Raw genomic sequence first — 19,871 nt, forward strand, 5'->3', positions numbered from 1 at the left:
TGAGACTTTTTTGAGCTTTAGCAGGTTAGAAAGATATTCTAACTATTGAGATGGGCGGTTGAACTGATACGTGTCACATATATGAACCGCAGCTGTTTTCGTGCTGTCTTGTTTTTGTCATTCACCAAAATTCTTGAGAATAATATTTTCTTAACAACTGGATATTCGAATAGGCAACGTAAGTTCATCAAGTATTGATCTTTCCATGGAAGATGCATTGATACGAAAAGTGTCTAAATTGGTGAAGTTAAAATATTATAGCTAAATTGGTACAAATAGTATTTAATATGATTCGCAAATACTTGATTTTACTCTCTAAATACTTATATCCAACTATTTGGGGATGTCAAATTATATAATTTGAAGTTAATATTGAGTGGTCTTTGATGAAGACATTCCTGAAGTAAAAATGTTATACATAAATTAATACAAATAATACCTAATATGAGTCAACAAATACTTGATTTTACCATTTAAATACTCAAATTCGATTATTTGATGATGTCAAAATATATAATTTGAAATTAATATTGAGTGACCTTTGATGATGAGATCCGTGAAATAAAAATGTGATAACTAAATTGTTACAAGTAATACATAATTAGATTCCACTGATAATTGATGTTGCCATTTAAAAACTCAAATTTGATAATAAGTATAATGAAATAATATTGATACATATAATGAATGATTACCAATAAATATTATGAAAGAATACTAATGAGGATGATATCAAATGAAGTATTGTCTTGTCATTTAATGAATACCAACAAGAATTGTGAATAAATATTAATGATATTATAAATTAATACTCATAAGTATAAAGAAAAAAATACTAATAAGTATAATGAATAATTACCAATAAGTATTATGTCAAATAAGTATAATTGTCAAATAAATCATTCAATGAATATCAAAAAGTATTGTCAGTTAATATTGATGAGTATTTTATAAATCATTAATCCAAAAATCGATAGATATGCTTAAAGTGCAAACTTCAAGCTCATTTACGAACTATGTTTATAATGTATTTTCCCAATTAGTCCATGATAAATAATGAACTATATTTATTTATTTAAATGATATGAATAAGTATACTAATGAATTTTCCATGGAAAGATTGTCTATTCGAATATCCAATATTTTAATACATATTGTGATTATCTCATTTAAGAAATCAATTATTTGCAAACTCAGATTATGTACTTCTCAAATAAAACTAATACTTTAAAATTTTCATGCTTATTTGAGAATTTTTTACCAAAAAAATATTAAATAAGATGAATATGTAATTCAAATATATCTTTCATGGAAAGACCAATACTTGGTGAACTAACGTTGCATATTCGAATATATAGTAGTCTATTACATATTATGAGTATCTCGTGTACCAAATCAAGTATTTTCAATATGAAATTAGGTATTTCTCAGGTAAAATCAAGTACTTTTAAATATTCATGCTTATTTGAGAATTTGTTATTTTCTTTTACATAAAAATATTAAATGAGATGAATATGTCATCCAAATGCATCTTCCATAGAAAGACCAACACTTGGTGAACTTACGTTGCATATTCGAATATCCAATATTCTATTACATATTATGAGTATATCATGTACCAAATCAAGTATTTGCAATGTGAATACTTCTCAAGTAAAACTAAGTACTTTAAAATTTTTATGCTTGTTTGAGAATTTGTTAAAAATATATTAAATTAGATAAATACGTCATCCAAACGAATCTTCCATGGAAAGCCAACATTTAGTGAACTTACATTCGAATATCCAGTATTCTATTACATATTATGAGTATCTTATGTACCAAATCGAGTATTTACAAACTCAAATTAGGTACTTCTCATCCAAATGCATATTCCATGGAAATACCGGCACTTGGAGAATTTACGTTGCCTATTTGAATATCCAATATTTAAAATATATTGTAAGGATCTCATTTAAGAAATCAAGTATTTTCCAACTCAAATTAGGTACTTTTCAAGTAAAACTAAGTACTTTAAAATTTTCATGCTTATTTGGAAATTATTTTATTATTTGTTTTTACAAAAAATATGTTAAATGAGATGAATATGTCATCCAAATGCATCTTCCATAAAAAGCCAACACTTGGTTAACTTACGTTGCATATTTGAATATCCAGTATTTTATTACATATTATAATGATCTCCTATATCAAATCAAGTATTTACAAACTCAAATTAGTCATCCAAATGCATATTCCATGGAAATATCGACACTAGGATTCTTGGAGAACTTACGCTGCCTATTCGAATATCCAACATTTTAATACATATTGTGAGTATCTCATATAAGAAATCAAGTATTTGTCAACTCAAATTAAGTATTTCTCAAGTAAAACTAAGTACTTTAAAATTTTCAGGCTTATTTGAGAATTTGTTTTTTTTTTTACAAAAAATATATTAAATGAGATGAATATGTCATCAAATGCATTTTCCATTGAAATACCAATACTTGGTGAATTTACATTGTCTATTCGAATATCTAGTATTTTAATACATATTATGAGTATCTCATTTACAAAATCAAGTATTTGCAAACTCAAAATAGGCATTTCTTAAGTAAAACTACGTACTTTCAAATTTACATGTTTAGTTTGGAATTTGTTTTTTTTTTTTTACAAAAAAAATATTAACTGAGATGGATATGTTATTCAAATACACCTTTCATGAAAAACCAAACAATGACTGAATTTATATCGATCGTTCGAAAATCCAATATTTTCTTACACATTTTGAGTATTTAAAGAGCCAAATCAGATATCTGAAACTTCAAAATAGATACTTTATATGTCAAAATAAGTATTTAATCTTATTTCACGATGAGTGATGAACCATATTGTTTTAAAAATAAAATGACATAAATAAGTCATCATAAAAACCAACAATGATTGAATTTATGGTGATTGTTCGAAAATATAGTATTTTTTTTTTTTAGACATTTGCAGTATTCAAATAACAAAATCAAGTATTTGAAACATCATAATAGGTACTAGTACTTTGGTTGATGGAAAACACACAATTAATTTGGTGGATAAAAATTATATCTTTATTTAAATAATAAAAGGGCAAAAATGTAAATTTATCTTTGTAAAGAATTAAAACTAACTTTAGAAAGTTTTCACCGTATTAATTTGTTAAAAAAATCATCTAGGTAATGAATTTTAAATCACTCCAAATATAGCAAAATTTGTGTGAGACGGTCTCACGGGTCATATTCGTGAGACGGATCTCTTATTTGGGTCATCCATGAAAAAGTATTATTTTTTATGCTAAGAATATTATTTTTTATTGTGAATATGAGTAGGATTAACTCGTCTCACAGATTAAGATCCGATAGATCACTCATCAAATATATAGAGATGTATTTTTTTCAAATTTGCTCAAATATAAATATATTTTATAAATACATGAAAAGTACGCAGTGACCATACGTTAATAAAAAAACGTTATTTAAACAACAAAAACTATTTCTTTCGAAATCGACGAAATCTCATATGCGGCACAACTGAAAAGAGACAATGGTGCAGTTCGGGTGCCCACGATTCTCACGCTGCGACGGTTTCGCTCTCGTTTCTCTCCTCTCCGACCATTGTGATTGTTGATATGCCGTCGGATTTCGTCACCGGCGCCTCCGTACTCCGCCGAGCGGCAATTACGATCCTCCTCCTGCTGACGATGACGCTCTCTTGCTTCTTCCTCTACAGAGCAGCCGACTCCGTGGGCTTCCGAGTTTCCTACTACAATTACAGCCCCATTGTCACTCATGCGGTACCCTTTTTCGAAGATGCTTCTCCTAGCTCGGTCAGTTCCCTTTCCGTCCCCTGATTCCTTAAGCATGAGCATTTTACCAGACAGGAGGTTGAATCTAAGTTTCAGTGATTAAATGTGGAGTAAATGCTACTATCAGTACCAATAGATGAGCCTTCGATGTATAAAGTTTATTTTTTAAAAAAAAACGATTCGTAAAGATTGTTGTATTGATTGAAGTGATATTATTTCTTTTTGCCTCAATCAAGCAATGGATTTCTCTACTGTATGGTGTTCCCTGCACCTCTTCGATGTGTAAATTTGAATTTATTGGTAATCATTATACTAAAAACTTGTAGTAATTTCTACATGCTAATTCAGTTATTTTAGAATAGTTTATACTTTTTTCATTTTTTATTTGAAAAGATCTATGAATTTAGTTTACTAACTCGCCGCGTGCTTGAGTCTGATACAAAGTAGCCTGAGCAATCAAGGACAAACTGAAATTTGTTTTGGGACGTGAACAAACATGATAGTATTTTTTATTCTTGTCAAAGTAGTAACACTTTAATTGGTTCTGAAAGTTTCACCATAATCCGTTGCTCATCCTTCCATCTCGAAAGAAGACTTCCTTGTTTGGCACGAGCATATATGAAAAAGCTAGGAACAAAGTACTTAACCTGCTTTAATAGCAATAACAGCTTATATAGAAGCTTTTCCAATCTCAATTTACAACGTCCTCATACCATATATTTATATCCGCAAATCTTGTAGCTCCATGGTGTTGATTTCTATCTAAACTTAATCAGGCTATGATTTGCTTTATATACTCTGATAACTCTCGGGGTCACGCTATCTCATGATGCTTATACATCTGAAGGTATTTAATCAAATTGTAGCAACTCTGGTGTATCTTCTTCATACCAATCATATTAGGTTGGCGTCAATTCAAGATCCTTTATATGTATCACCTCCCCATTTTCTCACTCTCTGGGGTATGTTAGCACGTTAAGATTTCCTCACAGAGTTATCACTCATTTTTTCCTATATATTTATTTTATTATTTTTGTAGGACAGTGAGGAGTATAGTCTTGAACGAATTTTGAAGGAAGCATCAACGAAAGACAATTCAGTAATCTTGACTACCCTGAATGATGCTTGGGGAGCTCCGAATTCGGTGATCGATTTATTTCTTGAGAGCTTCAGAATTGGACAGCATACTCGCCATCTTCTGAATCATTTGGTTATTATTACATTCGATCGAAAGGCTTTCTCTCGTTGTTTGGTTGTGCACTCCCATTGCTTTGCCCTCATTACGGAAGGGGTTGATTTTTCACGTGAGGCCTATTTTATGAGACCGAACTACTTGAAGATGATGTGGAGAAGAATTGATTTCCTTCGGTCTGTACTCGAAATGGGATACAACTTCGCGTTCACGGTATTTTCCTCCTTCCCTGTGTAAAATAAATTCATCGATTTTGTGTGTGTGTGTGTGTGTGTGTGTGCGCCTGTGTGTTATGTGCATGACTGTTTGTCGTCCCAGTTTTTCACTCTAACCCGAAAAAGAACAGGAATTCATTTTGACATCGTCTGAAATGTTTCCCAAGTCTATTAGTTATGTAAATGATGTGACATCTTTCCCCCTTTTTTTTATCTTATTTGTGTGGGTAAAAAACTTTCATCTTTGGGGAGATCAAAATATTGCCCGTAAAAAATATCTAATGTGATGATAAATTATCAAAAGTGATGTTTTGGAGCTGAATAGTTTTCTTTTTCCTTATTTTTCTTTGTTGCCCGGATACTTTATTGGTATCCTCTGTTATTATTCTTATCATTTAGTGTTCTGCATGGAAATTGTTCTTTCATAAATGAGGTCAGCAGCAGCAAGCCATTCAATCTTTCCATACTTAAGAATATTCGGTCTATTCTGAATCCTTTTTTTATCCCTAATTTCTTTTAATTTTTTATGGAAAGTTTTTGCTTTTCCGTATTTATAGGATGCAGATATCATGTGGTTCAGAGATCCATTTCCTCACTTCCAATCGGATGCTGATTTTCAGATAGCATGTGATCATTTCTCTGGCAATTCTGATGATCTTGAAAATAAACCTAATGGAGGATTCAAGTTTGTGAGGTCAAATAACAGGTCGATAGAGTTTTACAAGTTCTGGTACGCCTCACGTGAAAAATATCCACAACTACACGACCAAGACGTTCTCAATAGAATTAAGTATGATACCTTCATCTTAGACATTGGGCTGAGAATCAAATTCTTGGACACTGCTTATTTTGGTGGCTTTTGTGAACCAAGTAGAGATCTAAACCAAGTTTGTACAATGCATGCCAACTGTTGTTTTGGGTTGGATAGCAAACTTCATGACCTTAGAATTTTGATAGAAGACTGGAAACTTTATTTATCTTTACCACCAAGCTTGAAACAAACCATGTCCACATGGAGAGTTCCACAAAATTGCAGGTGACGTAGACCTCATCACATTTTACCTTAATCTTTTGATGTCATTCATTTCTAACTCGCGTTTGTTCCAATTGTTTCTAGCCTTGATTCTCTTCAATTGGCAGCGGAACCATCTGTGGATGAGAGAGAGATTTTGGATAGATGACATTTTGACTGAACTTCGCTCGTTCCCTTGTACATCTTCTCTTACTTGTCCATTCTGATCCACACACACGACTAACTTTGCCATGAAACAGAATTTGTATACTTGCATTCCTCCTATGTATTTAATGTACTCCTGGTGTCTTTTTGAACTTGGAGACACTCTTCTTTTCATCTGATGTAAATAAGGTAAACAAACGTATAGTAGTAAATGAAGTATCCTAACCATTTTCAATGTACCTTCTTGTATTTCTGCCTGAAAATCACAGGATTCGTTCTCGCATTGATGGTGAAATATGTCAATTTTCAATGTTGGTGTTCCTCCTAAACCTGAACCAAAAGGTAGTGAAACTAAAAAAATTTCAATTCTGGACGCGCGGGAATGATCAATTAGCTTTCAGTTCATGCAAATAATCATTGTGTAGATGAGAGACCCATAACAAAAATGGAATATGCCTTATCAGACCTATCTCGGACAGATTGTCTGTATGTTTCGTATCCGATCATAAATCCAGAACTTTACTGGTATGCTTGAACCATGACACATCTATCTCATATAAACAGCAGTAGACTTTTGTTTAATCCGATCTATTCGAATTTTTCGGTTGACAAAATAAATGGTGAGTATGTATGGGACGAAAATGAAAACTCCGATTGTGCAAGTCTTCGAAATGGCAGGTTTCCCCAGGCGAAGAAATGGGGTGTTGGGATAGATAAAATGAAAGTAGATACCTAAGAAATTTCAAAGCATTTACTAGAAGCTCTTCTTCTGCACATTTTACTACGTAGAATAGATAGATTGAGAGAACTTTCCCGACCGATATTGACTGCAAAATCGAATGATGAAAATGGGGGTTAAAATACGAAAGCAAGATACAAGAAGTTTACTTGTACATGCTTGGCAATTTCTTTTGCATTCTGTATCATGCTTGGAGTATTCTGACAGAATTGAATGAAAATTACTTATCAGATTAAATACATACTTTCAAGTGACAGAATTATATCATTGTCTTAGTTTGTTTACTTAAGAGAGAGGAAAATAAATATCCAATTTATAAGTATTTCTACATTTATTTTTCAAAAATCATATTTATAGGCATCAAGAATTCCGATTTAATATAAAGTTTTGATTTTGAGATCGCTGTAAAAATTAAAATATTTATCACACATATATATAAAGACAAAAATTAATTTTCAAAAACTAACATTGGATTGTCTACTATTTCTCTCGGCCTGATGGCAAGGAAGATACCCCAAGATTCTCAAATTTAGAAGAGATATTATGTGTCTTTTTTAAATGACGATCAAACCCTTTCGATATACATTGTGTTAGCATGCAAACACGCAACTGACACAAACAAGGTATGTTGAGGATCGGGTTGAGTTTAGAAGTGGGGGGTTGAATAAACTCAATGGCCAACTTATAAAATTCTTTCGAATGATGTGCTAAAATCCTATTAGAGATTTTAACGATTCTTGTTCAAGTATAAAGACCAGCAGATCACAAAATAATGTGCGGAAAACAATCTGTTGGCTAGTGGGTGAAAAATGATAAAGCCGAAAAGCAGTAGATAGCACAAGAATTGTTTCTGGAAGTTCGAAGATAAATCTTCTACGTCTCCCCTTCTTCTGTTTCCAGAAGGTATCACTTAAAAGACTTTGGTGAATACAGCACAACAATTGTACACACCCACTTCAATAGGACTTGCCCTTCGCCTATTGAAACTCTTAGCTTTACAACTCAACTTCTTGAATAATCTCCACTTCTGGAAAAGACTCTTTTCCAGTTACAAATTCTTCTATCAATAAATTGATGAAATGAATAGCTTAAGAAGATATAACTGAAGTAGCTAGCACAATATGATCTCAATGATCAACAGTATGCAATGAAGCGTGTGCTGCCTTTTTCAGTGTTGAGCTCTATTGATAACTGAAAGTTCTAACAATGCTCAAAAATGTTTTTCAATTTTGATAGTTGTTCAATGCTTCGGTGGTCTTTCACAGAATCCTTCATCTCCATATATAGGCTCTATTCAACGTTTAAAAAGATGAACGGCTCTTTTCTTTTGGTGGTACAAGCTTTATTGCTAAAAATGGACCCTGCAGAATACATCAAATGTAATCATTTGCAGTTCATACCAAAAATGGTATACCGTCTTAAATGTTCTTGTATATCATTTAATGGCATTTAATGAAGCAATAAATGCTGCTATCATGTTAATAGATCAACGGTAATTTTTAGATACGCAAGATTCTGTTAGTGTATATTTCAAATTTTGTATCCTTCTCGTTCTGGTTTTAGCTAAGAAATTATTCGAGCAAGTTTTTAGCGTGATACCAGTACTTCTGTTTTGCAACGTCTACTGGTTCTACTGGTTTTGTACTAATCCAACATCTACTGGTTTTTCCTTAGCATCTTCATTCTAACAATTTTGCGCGATACAATTACTTCTGTTTTGCAACGTCTACTAGTTCTACTGATTTTGTACTAATCCAACATCTACTGGTTTTTCCTTAGCATCTCCACAATAATTTTAATTCTAACAATTTCCCCTTTGTGGTGATGCCAAAACCTAGATGTTCTGTGTTAATAAAATCGAGATAAGAGCAGATTAGATAATCAAAAACAATTTATATCCAGAGAAAATCACGTAAAGCGTAAATATAAGTTTGTTAATAACAACACAGAGAAAAGATTAGTTTGTTCCAATATCCCTGAAGGTAGCTTGATCTGGATTTTGATCCCTTCCAGTTGGTCTGCTGCTACTTGCTCTAGTTCTATCATCTTCCCCCTTTTTGGCATCATCAAGAAGGACCCTAGCAAGTAATTCATCCATCCTCCCAAATAAGTTGTGAATGCCATCAGTCAGCATCTCCAGATAAGGAGTCTGATTGGAAACGCGATCATTAATAGCAGTGAGAATTTGAGATTGAGAATCAATCTTGGCATCCATCAGGTCCATGGTGGTGGAGATTGATCGAAACATTTCATCATGCTCGGTGATCCTGGTAAATATATCAGATTGAGCAAGCGCGATCTGACTGGAGTTTCTGGTTATGACCTGTCGAAAGACGATGGTCTCAGCATGCATTTTACTCAGAGATTCCGCAGTGGTCTGTATTTCCTTAGACATGCGTTCTCGGAAGAATTGAGCATCATGAATTTCGGCGGCATTTTCATAAGATATCCGCTTGACCTTGTCTGAAATATTTAAAAGATCCCTTTGGAGAGCATCAATTTGGAATTCTAGATCAAATGGTTCCACAGCTGGGGAAGGAGTCCTTGCTCGCAATCTTTGTCTCATTTCCTCCAGTCGGGCAATACGCTCAGGAGACTGCAAAGAAGGAATAGAGAATTGTGCAGCTTCTGCTTGAGTTGTAACAACTGGTTCTGGTTCAGCAGAAGGTCCTTCTGAAGCAGTAGACTGTTCTGTTGGCCCTTCGTCTGGTTGCTGCAAAGCAGCAGTAGGAACAAATGCAGCTTGTGGCTCACAATAGAGGGTGAAGTATGCAACAAAGTTGCCATCTCAGCTTGGTGAGCTTCTGAAAATTGCTCAAGTGCTGGAAGAGACGATGAAACAGTAGTCATAGCAGTAGCACTCGCAGCAGCAGTTGTAGTAGCAGTAGGAGATTTTGGAGAAGGATCAGCAGTAGTAGGAGTAGTTTGAAGCAATTCATCTTGTGCTTTTTGAGTCGGCATAATCGACTCGATTACCTCATCAACAGAGGCCAGATCATGTATAGAGATCAGAGATGAAGATTGAGTAGGAACTTCTACTGGTACAGGAGTACTAGAGACCTTGACTTCAGGAGAATCTTTGGTCGGTTCCTCAATTGTCTGACTTTTCAAAATTGCGGAAACAGAAGGGAGACTGAACTTTGGAGGTCGAGCAATGCCTTTTTCCTTATTAGCAATTTGTTTAGAAAGAATTGTCAGCTGTTCTGACAAAATTTGAATAACATTCTGGTCGAGAAAAGCAGTAGGACTAGCAGAGTCAAAGTTTGACTTTAAGGTTTTCAGAACATTGTCCATCTTCTGCATTTTGAATTTTTCTAGAATGTAATTGCGACGATTTATAGCCTATATCACATTCCGTGTCCCGGCAGCATCAAAAACTCTTTTCTCATTGGCTACTGTTTGAGCATAAACACCAGTAGTTTTAAAAAATGTGATTGGGTGGTAGACTCGTACCTTAAGCCAATCGTCAAAAAATTTCATATCTTCTCTGGTTGAGACCTAAATTTCTTCCAGATGTAGATTTATTGCTGTTTGGATTGAGGAGGGAGCCACCGGTGATTCAGAAAATTCAGTAACCTTACCTTTCCATTTTTCAGAGAAGGCGGAGACTACTGATTTAAAAGCAAAAAAACCAACAGCTGGTTCTCGAATGACCAAACTAGAAGTTGGTCTGAAGCTTTGAGCAGGTGAAGGCCCTGATTCAATAGGTTTGGCTTTGGTGGATGGAACAACAGATGGAAAAACTTGGCGGAGAGGAACATTCTCCAGTTCAGAAAGAACCGCTGTTTTCTTGATGCGAATAGTTGTGCGAGACTTCTTCTTAGCTGGGGTGGGAGGCAGTGAAGCTTGCTGAGTGGGTGCTGCTGATTCTCCAGATTCTGTTTTGTCAGAATCAGTCAAGACCACAACTCTTTTTCGTTTAATTTTCTTCTGCCCCTCAGTTTTAGATTCTCCAATTTCCTTCTTAATGGCCACAAACTCACCAACGGTTAGCTTTGGCCTTAAAGCAAGCATGCTATCAGCATCAGTCATTGTTACGGAAGAACCATCCTCTTCTGCTGTTCCAGGAAAACCAGCATCTTTCAACATTGTACTGGTTTGTACAGCAAAACCAATACTTTTCCTGAGAATCATATCCTTCATAACGCAAAACAGAAAACGTCCCCAATCGACTTTCTTTTCTGATGTGATGGCCACCATCACTTGAACCGTTTCTTTTGTCAGTTTATCAAAGGTTCCAGCCTTAACTAACAAGGCTTTGGCTACTATATCGGCAAGTACCTGGTACTCAATCTTCAGTAGCTTTTTAAAGCAAGAGGGTGAAAGTTCTTCTCCAGTGGCTGAAAAATTGGTCAAGGCGATTGACATGTATTCCTTTGAAATGTCCGAGAGCTCGGAAAGTTCAGAAATCGGTAGGAAGAAGGTAGAACCCAGAAGTGCAGCATCAATAGAGATCGATGCATCTCCCTGTGCATAGGTAATCTTGCCTTCCACAACTTCTGCTTTGGCATAGAAGTCCAGAAGAACAGACTTGTAGATGACAGCAGGTGATTCCAAAAACATGTGAAGCCCAGACTTTTCTAATGATTTAAACATCTTAATAAGATTCTCATCCTTGATAGTGAGAACAAAATCAAAATTCACCTGATAAGCATTCAAAGTATATGCTGCGGCCATTTTATTGAATTTGAAAGAGAATAGAAGTATGTTAGCAGTAGATGAGAGAAAGCAGTAGAAACAAGGAAATAATCTGAGTTCGTAAAGCGTAGTGAAGAAAAAAAATGAACGGTTAAAGTAAAATATACAGCCGTCAGTGAACATAGGGACACGTGTCGATATGTCAGGAGAGAGAGAGAAAAGAGTGTCAGTTACTCTACTCATTTCAAAATATTTAAAAAAATTGGCGGGCTGTCTGAGGCGGTTGCTAAATAAACAGAAGCTGATTTGTCATTTTATGATAATATCTACTGGAACTGGATAAGGTGTTGAAACAAATGCAGCACTTCAACAACTTCTGGTAGATATACTGTTTTATCGAAAAGACAAATCAGTTTCTAATACAAATGCCATAAAGATATTCCCCCTCAATAAATGCAGTAGTAATGGATATCAAATGCTAAACGACTCTTGGCAATCTTGCAATCTAAACCGTTGAATTTGAACAGTCGTATAGATCCTTATCTCCTTTGAATATCACTATAAATACCTGCAAGGGTTAAACAAGGTTAAACAAACATAAAAATCAAATGAGGGAATAGGTAACAACTGATCCAGAAAGCAGAAGCAACAATGTTTAGAAGACAGCTTGCTGCGATTTCTAAGAAGATATTGGAAAAAGTCGTTCTGCACATAATGATCCATGGATCATACTCCTGGAGTTGTAATATTAACAATCAAAAAGATTGTTGGCTATCATTGAGATTGATATGTAGCATCGATCCCTTCCAGAAGCATGCTAATGCAATAAGAGAGTGCTGGTGGATCGATAATGCTGATGCCCTGCAAAGTATCTGATCTTACATTAGTGCTAAAAAGACCCAAGATTGCTAGACTTCTTTTCGAAAAAGACTCTCCTTCTTCTGCTGAAGTATTTTTGCAAGAATACTACAAGCTGCTGATATTACTGAAGACATAAGCTTGATTAGTCTAGAATTCCAGAAGACGTTTCAATTGTCTTGAAATTTCTGTAACTTTTGCTTTGTTTAATGTACTGGAAAATTTCTAATAAAATTTCAGTTGAAGTATTTGATGTTCCTTTATTCCTTTCTGGCAAACAACTCAATGTTAGAATAATAAAATGAATAAATGAATAAATTCAGAAGGAAGTAAGTCGTCTTAAGATAGCTTCTACTGGAAACCTAGTTTTGTTAATGAGACAAAATACCTTTTGCATCTGACACAGAATCACAGAAGATCAGAATAAAGTTCTACCTAAATTAGTGCAATATTTGGTAACTAAACCGATGATAGCTTGATATGGGATGTTTCATATATCTACTATAGTCAAGACTTTCTTGAGCCTTGGTCCCTGGTTTTCATCTATAAATATGAACATGGGGTAAACCAGATAATCATTCTTAAGAGAGATGGCAAGAGATAATAGTCTTGATTTGGCTGATGAGTTCATGAGGGAGGTGACTGCTGCAAGAAAGAAGGCAATAGAAGACAAGGTGCTGAAGAAGACACTTGCTACTTGGACTAAAATCCAGGAGCTTAAGTCCTCCTTCGAGAGTGGGCGAACATCTTCCACCAAGGAGTTGATAATGATGTCGAAATATTATCGACGTCTCCATAGTGCTGATAGTGAAGACGTTGTCTCTGATGATGGCGTCTACCTTCTCATGCTCTTAAAAGAGCTAAAAACTCTGGAAAAGATTGCTTTTTCAGATGAGTTTCTTCGTACCTCTACTGGAGAGCTGACCACTTGGTTGGCATCCTGGAGAGTTTTCGTTAAAGCAGAAGTGAGAAATGTACGCCCCCGCTTCTATTATTTTTAATGAAATATTATGTCTACTGATTGTCTCTATCGTTCAGCTTTTACCTTCTGCAAAATTAAAAAACTGAATAATCACAGAGGAAAAGTTAAGTCAAAATATCAGATGATGATAAATAATCAAGTTAAATCTATCAATCCAAGTGTATTTCGAAAGTAGGAAAACTTATTCTCAGGCAGAGGTTTTGTAAAAATGTCTGTTGCTTGCTGATCAGTAGGAATGTATTCCAGACGAATGTTCTTCTTTTGCACATGATATCTGATAAAATGATGTACTGATATCAATGTGTTTAGTTCTGGAATGGAGTACTGGATTATGTGATATAGCAATTGCACTAGTATTGTCACAAAATATGGGTGATTCAGAGGCTTGAACTTCATAGTCTTTGAGTTGTTGCTGTATCCAAAGTATTTGAGAACAATAGCTTCCAGCAGCAAGATATTCAGCGTCTGCAGTAGACGTGGCTATGGAAGTCTGCTTTTTGCTAAACCAGGAGATCAATCTATCACCAAGAAATTGACAAAAACCACTTGTGCTTTTCCTATCCAGTTTACATCCTGCATAATCAGCATCTGAGTATCCAATAAGATTAAACGACGAGTCCTTGGGATACCAGAGGCCTACATTTTGAGTACCCTTAAGATATTTTAAAATTCTTTTACCAGCAATGTAGTGTGATTGCTTAGGGTTTGATTGAAATCTAGCACAAATGCAAACAACAAACATGATATCTGGTCTACTGCCAGTAAGGTATAACAATGAACCAATCAAACCACGATACTGAGTTACCTCTACTGAAATTCCCCCTTCATCTTTATCAAGTTTAGTAGATGAGCTCATAGGAGTGGAAGCAGCAGAGCATGTTTCCATACCAAACTTTTTTAGTAGTTCCTTTGTATACTTAGTTTGGTTTATGAAGATTCCAGTATCAAGTTGATTGATTTGAAGTCCTAAGAAAAATGTTAATTCTCCCATCATGCTCATCTCGAACTGGTCCTGCATTAACTTAGCAAACTTTGCACATAATTTGAGGTTAGTTGACCCAAATATGATATCATCAACATAAATCTGAACTAATAATATGTGTTTGTTTTTGGCTAAGGTAAAAAAAGTTTTATCTACAGTACCAACGATGAAACCATGATTAATGAGAAATTGTGAAAGTGTGTTGTACCAAGCCCTAGGTGCTTGTTTCAGACCATACAATGCTTTATATAATTTAAAAACATGATTTGGTAACAAATGATTTAGAAAACCTGGAGGCTGCTCAATATAGACTTCCTCTTGTAGTAGACCATTAAGAAACACACTCTTTACATCCATTTGTTATACTTTGAAGTTTTTGAAAGCAGCAAAGTCTAAGAATATTCTGATAGCTTCGAGCCTAGCTACTGGTGCAAAGGTTTCATCATAGTCTATCTCTTCTTCTTGTCTAAAACCTTGTGCAACCAGTCTTGCTTTGTTTCTTACAAATGTTCCTTCCTCATTTAGTTTGTTTCTGAATATCCACCGTGTTCCAATGACAGCTTGGTGAGAAGGTCTAGGTACTAGAAACCAAACTTTATTCCTTTCGAATTGATTCAGCTCTTCTTGCATAGCTTCTATCCAACTGGGATCCAGAAAAGCTTCTTCAATCTTCTTTGGTTCATCATGAGAAATAAAAGCAGCATGCATGTATTCATTTATCATCTGTTTTCTAGTCCTTAGTGGAGCTGCTGGATTTCCAATTATCAAAGATGGAGGATGAGATTTTCTCCAAATAAAAAGATTTAGATTGTCTTCATATAAGGCAGTAGATTGTTTTGGAGTATCGACTGCTGGTTCTGGAATGTCAGCTGCTGGTTCTGGAATGTGAATGTCTTGTTCTGGATTTTGAATATCCTTGAAACTTGCTTCTGCATCATCTTCACTGTCTAATTCCAGATGAACCCTGTCTAATCTTTACTTAAATTAGATATGTAAGTAATCTCGGGAACACTGCTGTCTTCATCAAAGACAACATGAATAGATTCTTCAACATTAAGAGTTTTATTATCGAAAATTCTAAAAGCCTTACTAACTGCTGAATATCCAAGAAATAAACCAGTGTCAGATTTTGAATCAAAAGCAGCTAAATGATTTTTCCCATTATTGTGCACAAAGCATCTGCAACCGAAAACATGAAAGTAAGATACATTCGGTTTAATTCCTTTCCATATTTCATAAGGAGTCTTGTTGTTTCTCTTGTTGATCATCGTTCTGTTTTGTGTGTAGCAAGCTGTATTAATAGCTTCTGCCCAGAAGCGCTGAGAGATATCTGCATCTGCTAGCATTGTTCTAGCAGCTTCTTTAAGTGTTATGTTTCTCCTCTCAGCTACTCCATTTTGTTGAGGCGTCCTGGCAGCTGAATATTCATGATGAATGCCCTGTTCATCTAGATATATCTCAAGAGTCTTGTTAGTAAATTCAGTACCTCGATCGCTTCTGATTCTAATGACAGAAATTGATTTTTCATTTTGAATCTTTTTCAGAAGTTTGATCAGGAGGCTACTGGTTTGATATTTTCCAGCAAGAAAAATTACCCAAGTAAATCTAGAGAAATCATCAACAACAACAAGGGTGTATCTCATTCCCCCTAAGCTTATGATAGGGATTGGACCAAATAAGTCCATATGTAATAATTCTAAACATCTTGAGGATGATTTGCTGCCCTTATTTTTGAAGCTAGATCTTACTTGCTTACCAAGTTGACATGCAGAACATACATGATTCTTAATAAACTTTATGTCTGGCAATCCATCTACTAAGTTCTGCTTTTTGAGATTGTTGATAGACTTAAAATTTAGATGATTCAATCTATTTTGCCACAACCAGTGTTTATTACTTAGAGATGCAACTAAACATGTAGGAGCAATGATATGATCTATGTTCCATGAGATTTTATAGGTGTTACCTTTTCTTACTCCGGTTATAATAATAGAATCATCAGCATTTTTAACTGTGCAAGTGTGCTTCTGGAATGCTACTGAAAATCCATTATCACATAATTGACTAATACTGATCAAGTTATAACAAATATTTTCAACTAAGAGCACATCCTTAATAGTGATGTTATCATGGATAATCTTACCCTTACCCACGGTTTTACCTTTTGAGTTATCCCCAAAGGTTAACTCTGGTCCAGCACAACTTACTACTTCTGATAGTAGAATTTTCTGTCCAGTCATATGTCTTGAACATCCACTATCTAAATACCATGTTGAGCTACTGATCTTGGTTTTCTTCACATGTTCCTGCAAACACAAATTTTAGTATCTGGTACCCAATCTATTTGGGTCCAAGCCTTATTAGTCCCTTTGGAACCCACATTTGTACAATTCTTGTACTTCGGGTATCCATGGAGGTGTGTGCAACAGAGGGTCTGTTGTTTCTAACATTGTATATCTTAGTATGTTGTTCTTCCCTTCTGTTTCTGTTGTCCAGCCTGTATCTCTTCTGAACAGGTCTAGAATTGTAGTACTAGTAGTTTTTAACCTTCATAGGAGGTTGTCTTCCTGAGTTGAATCCTCTTCTGATTCTAGAACTCTGGTCAACTTTTTCCTTGGGTTCAACATAACCCAGACCATAATGCACCCTTTTGTTCATCTGATTTACATTCCTTTCTACTGAAACAGTAGGTACTTCTGGTTTCTATACCACACTGGATTTCACAAAGTGAATATACTTCCCTTTGTACATATCCAGTTTTGGCTTAGTATTCGTTTCAGAGGTGCCTTCATTATTACAAAATCCAAGACCACTCCTGCCTCCAGATTGTTTTTGTAACTCTTGCATCTTTTCTAGTGAAATAGAGGACTTGTTCCAAGCATTTACCAGTAGTGACAACTTCTGGTTTTCAGAAAGCATTTTCTGGTAATCTGCTTTTGCTCTTTCATTCTTCGTTTTTAATTTACTCATCTTAACTTGTAAATCATTACAGCTGTCTACTTGCAAGCAAGTTAACTTACTGCTCTGATCCTTTAAGTCTTGATTTTCGATTTTAACTTTCTCGAATGATTGAGAAAGTCTAGAATACTCTTCTACCATGTCGTGTAATGCTTTGACTAACTCAGTGCGTGTAAATTCATCAGAATCAAAGTCAAATACCTCTACATATGTCGAGGTTGAATCAGTATTCGCCATCAGACATTTGATCTCATCTTCATCACTTTCACTCGAATGACTTTCAGAACCAGAAGATTCAGAACTTGAGTCTGCCCATTTGGACTTACTTTCTTCTGCAATCATTACCTTCCTGTCTCTTCTGGTCTTTTTATCATAGCGTTTGACACCCTTCTTCCTTGGGTCATCCTTCTTTGGTTTTGGACAATCAGCAATGAAGTGTCCAACTTTTCCACAGTTAAAGCATGCCATATCACTAGGTGATGATTTTTTTTTGAAATTGCGGTTGGGATTTTGAAATGTTTTATGATTCTTTTTCATGAATCTGGAAAACTTCTTAACAAATAATGACATTGCGTCATTGCTTATTTGTTCAGCACTTCTCTCAGAAGTGTTCTCTAAAGCAGCAGCAGAAGATGAGCTTGGAGCAACTGTGTAGCAGTAGAGTTGGCAGTAGCTGCGAGAGCTTTGGTTGGTGGATTTGCTAAGGGCTCTTCTCTACTTCGAACTTCAAGTTCAAACTCATATGCCTTTAAATCCGAGAACAAGTCGTGTAGTTCTAACTTGTTGAGATCCTTGGATGCTCTCATTGCCATTGTTTTGACGTCCCATTCTCTGGGTAGGTCTCTCATAACCTTTAATGCAATTTCTCTATTGCCAAAGTCTTTCCCAAGAGCTGTGAGTTCATTGACGAGGCTGCTGAATCGTTCATCAAATTCATTCATAGTTTCTCCAGCCCTCATCTTCATATTCTCAAACTTCTGCATGGCTACAGACAGTTTGTTTTCTTTTGTTTCTTCGTTTCCTTCACATATCTGAATTAATTTTTCCCAGATTTCCTTGGCAATATGACACATCTTGATTTTGCTGAAGGTATTTTTGTCGAGTGTCTTGTATAAAATGTCCTTCGCAACGTTGTCAAGATTGGCTTTCTTTTTGTCCTCACTTGTCCATTCATATCTTGGTTTTTCAAGCATCTGAGGTGAACCTTCGGTGATAGCAATAGCTGGATTTGGCTTTAGGATCTTAATGGACCATCAGTGATGACATACCACATGTCATCATCTTGAGCTGCAAGATGAGCGTGCATTTGATTTTCTAATCATCGAAATCTTCTTTTGAGAACATTGGAACTTTGCTGAAATGAGCCATGTCTGTTAAGTATTTTTCAGAACAAGAATAACACTGCTCTGATACCACTTGTTGAGGATCGGGTTGAGTTTAGAAGGGGGGTTGAATAAACTCAATGGCCGACTTATAAAATTCTTTCGAATGATGTGCTAAAATCCTGTTAGAGATTTTAACGATTCTTGTTCAAGTATAAAGACCAGCAGATCACAAAATAATGTGCGAAAAACAATCTGTTGGTTAGTAGGTGAAAAATGATAAAGCCGAAAAGCAGTAGATATCACAAGAATTGTTTCTGGAAGTTCGAAGATAAATCTTCTACGTCTCCCCTTCTTCTGTTTCTAGAAGTTATCACTAAAAGACTTTGGTGAATACAGCACAACAATTGTACACACCCACTTCAATAGGACTTGCCTTCGCCTATTGAAACTCTTAGCTTTACAACTCAACTTCTTGAATAATCTCAACTTCTGGAAAAGACTCTTTTCCAGTTACAAATTCTTCTATCAATAAATTGATGAAATGAATAGCTTAAGAAGATATAACTGAAGTAGCTAGCACAATATGATCTCAATGATCAACAGTATGCAATGAAGCGTGTGCTGTCCTTTTTCAGTGTTGAGCTCTATTGATAACTGAAAGTTCTAACAATGCTCAAAAATGTTTTTCAATTTTGATAGTTGTTCAATGCTTCGGTGGTCTTTCACAGAATCCTTCATCTCCATATATAGGCTCTATTCAACGTTTAAAAAGCTGAACGACTCTTTTCTTTTGGTGGTACAGCTTTATTGCTAAAAATGGACACTGCAGAATACATCACAAGTAATCAGTTGCAGTTCATACCAAAAATGGTATACCGTCTTAAAAGTTCTTGTATAGCATTTAATGGCATTTAATGAAGCAATAAATGCTTGCTATCATGTTAATAGATCAACGGTAATTTTTAGATACGCAAGATTCTGTGAGTGT

General features: G+C 35.1%; 1 protein-coding gene across 2 annotated transcripts; it reads left to right on the forward strand.

Moving 5' to 3' along the window:
- The first annotated feature begins 3,524 nt into the window (after positions 1–3,524).
- Positions 3,525–6,670, forward strand: LOC140816632 (uncharacterized protein At4g15970). 2 transcript variants are annotated; one of them, XM_073176012.1, is made up of 4 exons: positions 3,525–3,838; positions 4,862–5,222; positions 5,782–6,260; positions 6,342–6,670. In XM_073176012.1, exons 1-4 carry the CDS (start codon positions 3,801–3,803, stop codon positions 6,403–6,405), a joined length of 942 nt encoding a protein of 313 aa, XP_073032113.1. In that variant the 5' UTR covers positions 3,525–3,800; the 3' UTR covers positions 6,406–6,670. The 2 variants fall into 2 exon arrangements, with proteins under 2 accessions (XP_073032113.1, XP_073032112.1); XM_073176011.1 differs by having other exon boundaries at positions 4,857–5,222; positions 6,342–6,668.
- The last annotated feature ends 13,201 nt before the right edge of the window (positions 6,671–19,871 follow it).

This window comes from Primulina eburnea, chromosome 16 (genome assembly GCF_022965805.1).
Source record: "Primulina eburnea isolate SZY01 chromosome 16, ASM2296580v1, whole genome shotgun sequence".
Classification (NCBI taxonomy): domain Eukaryota; kingdom Viridiplantae; phylum Streptophyta; class Magnoliopsida; order Lamiales; family Gesneriaceae; genus Primulina; species Primulina eburnea.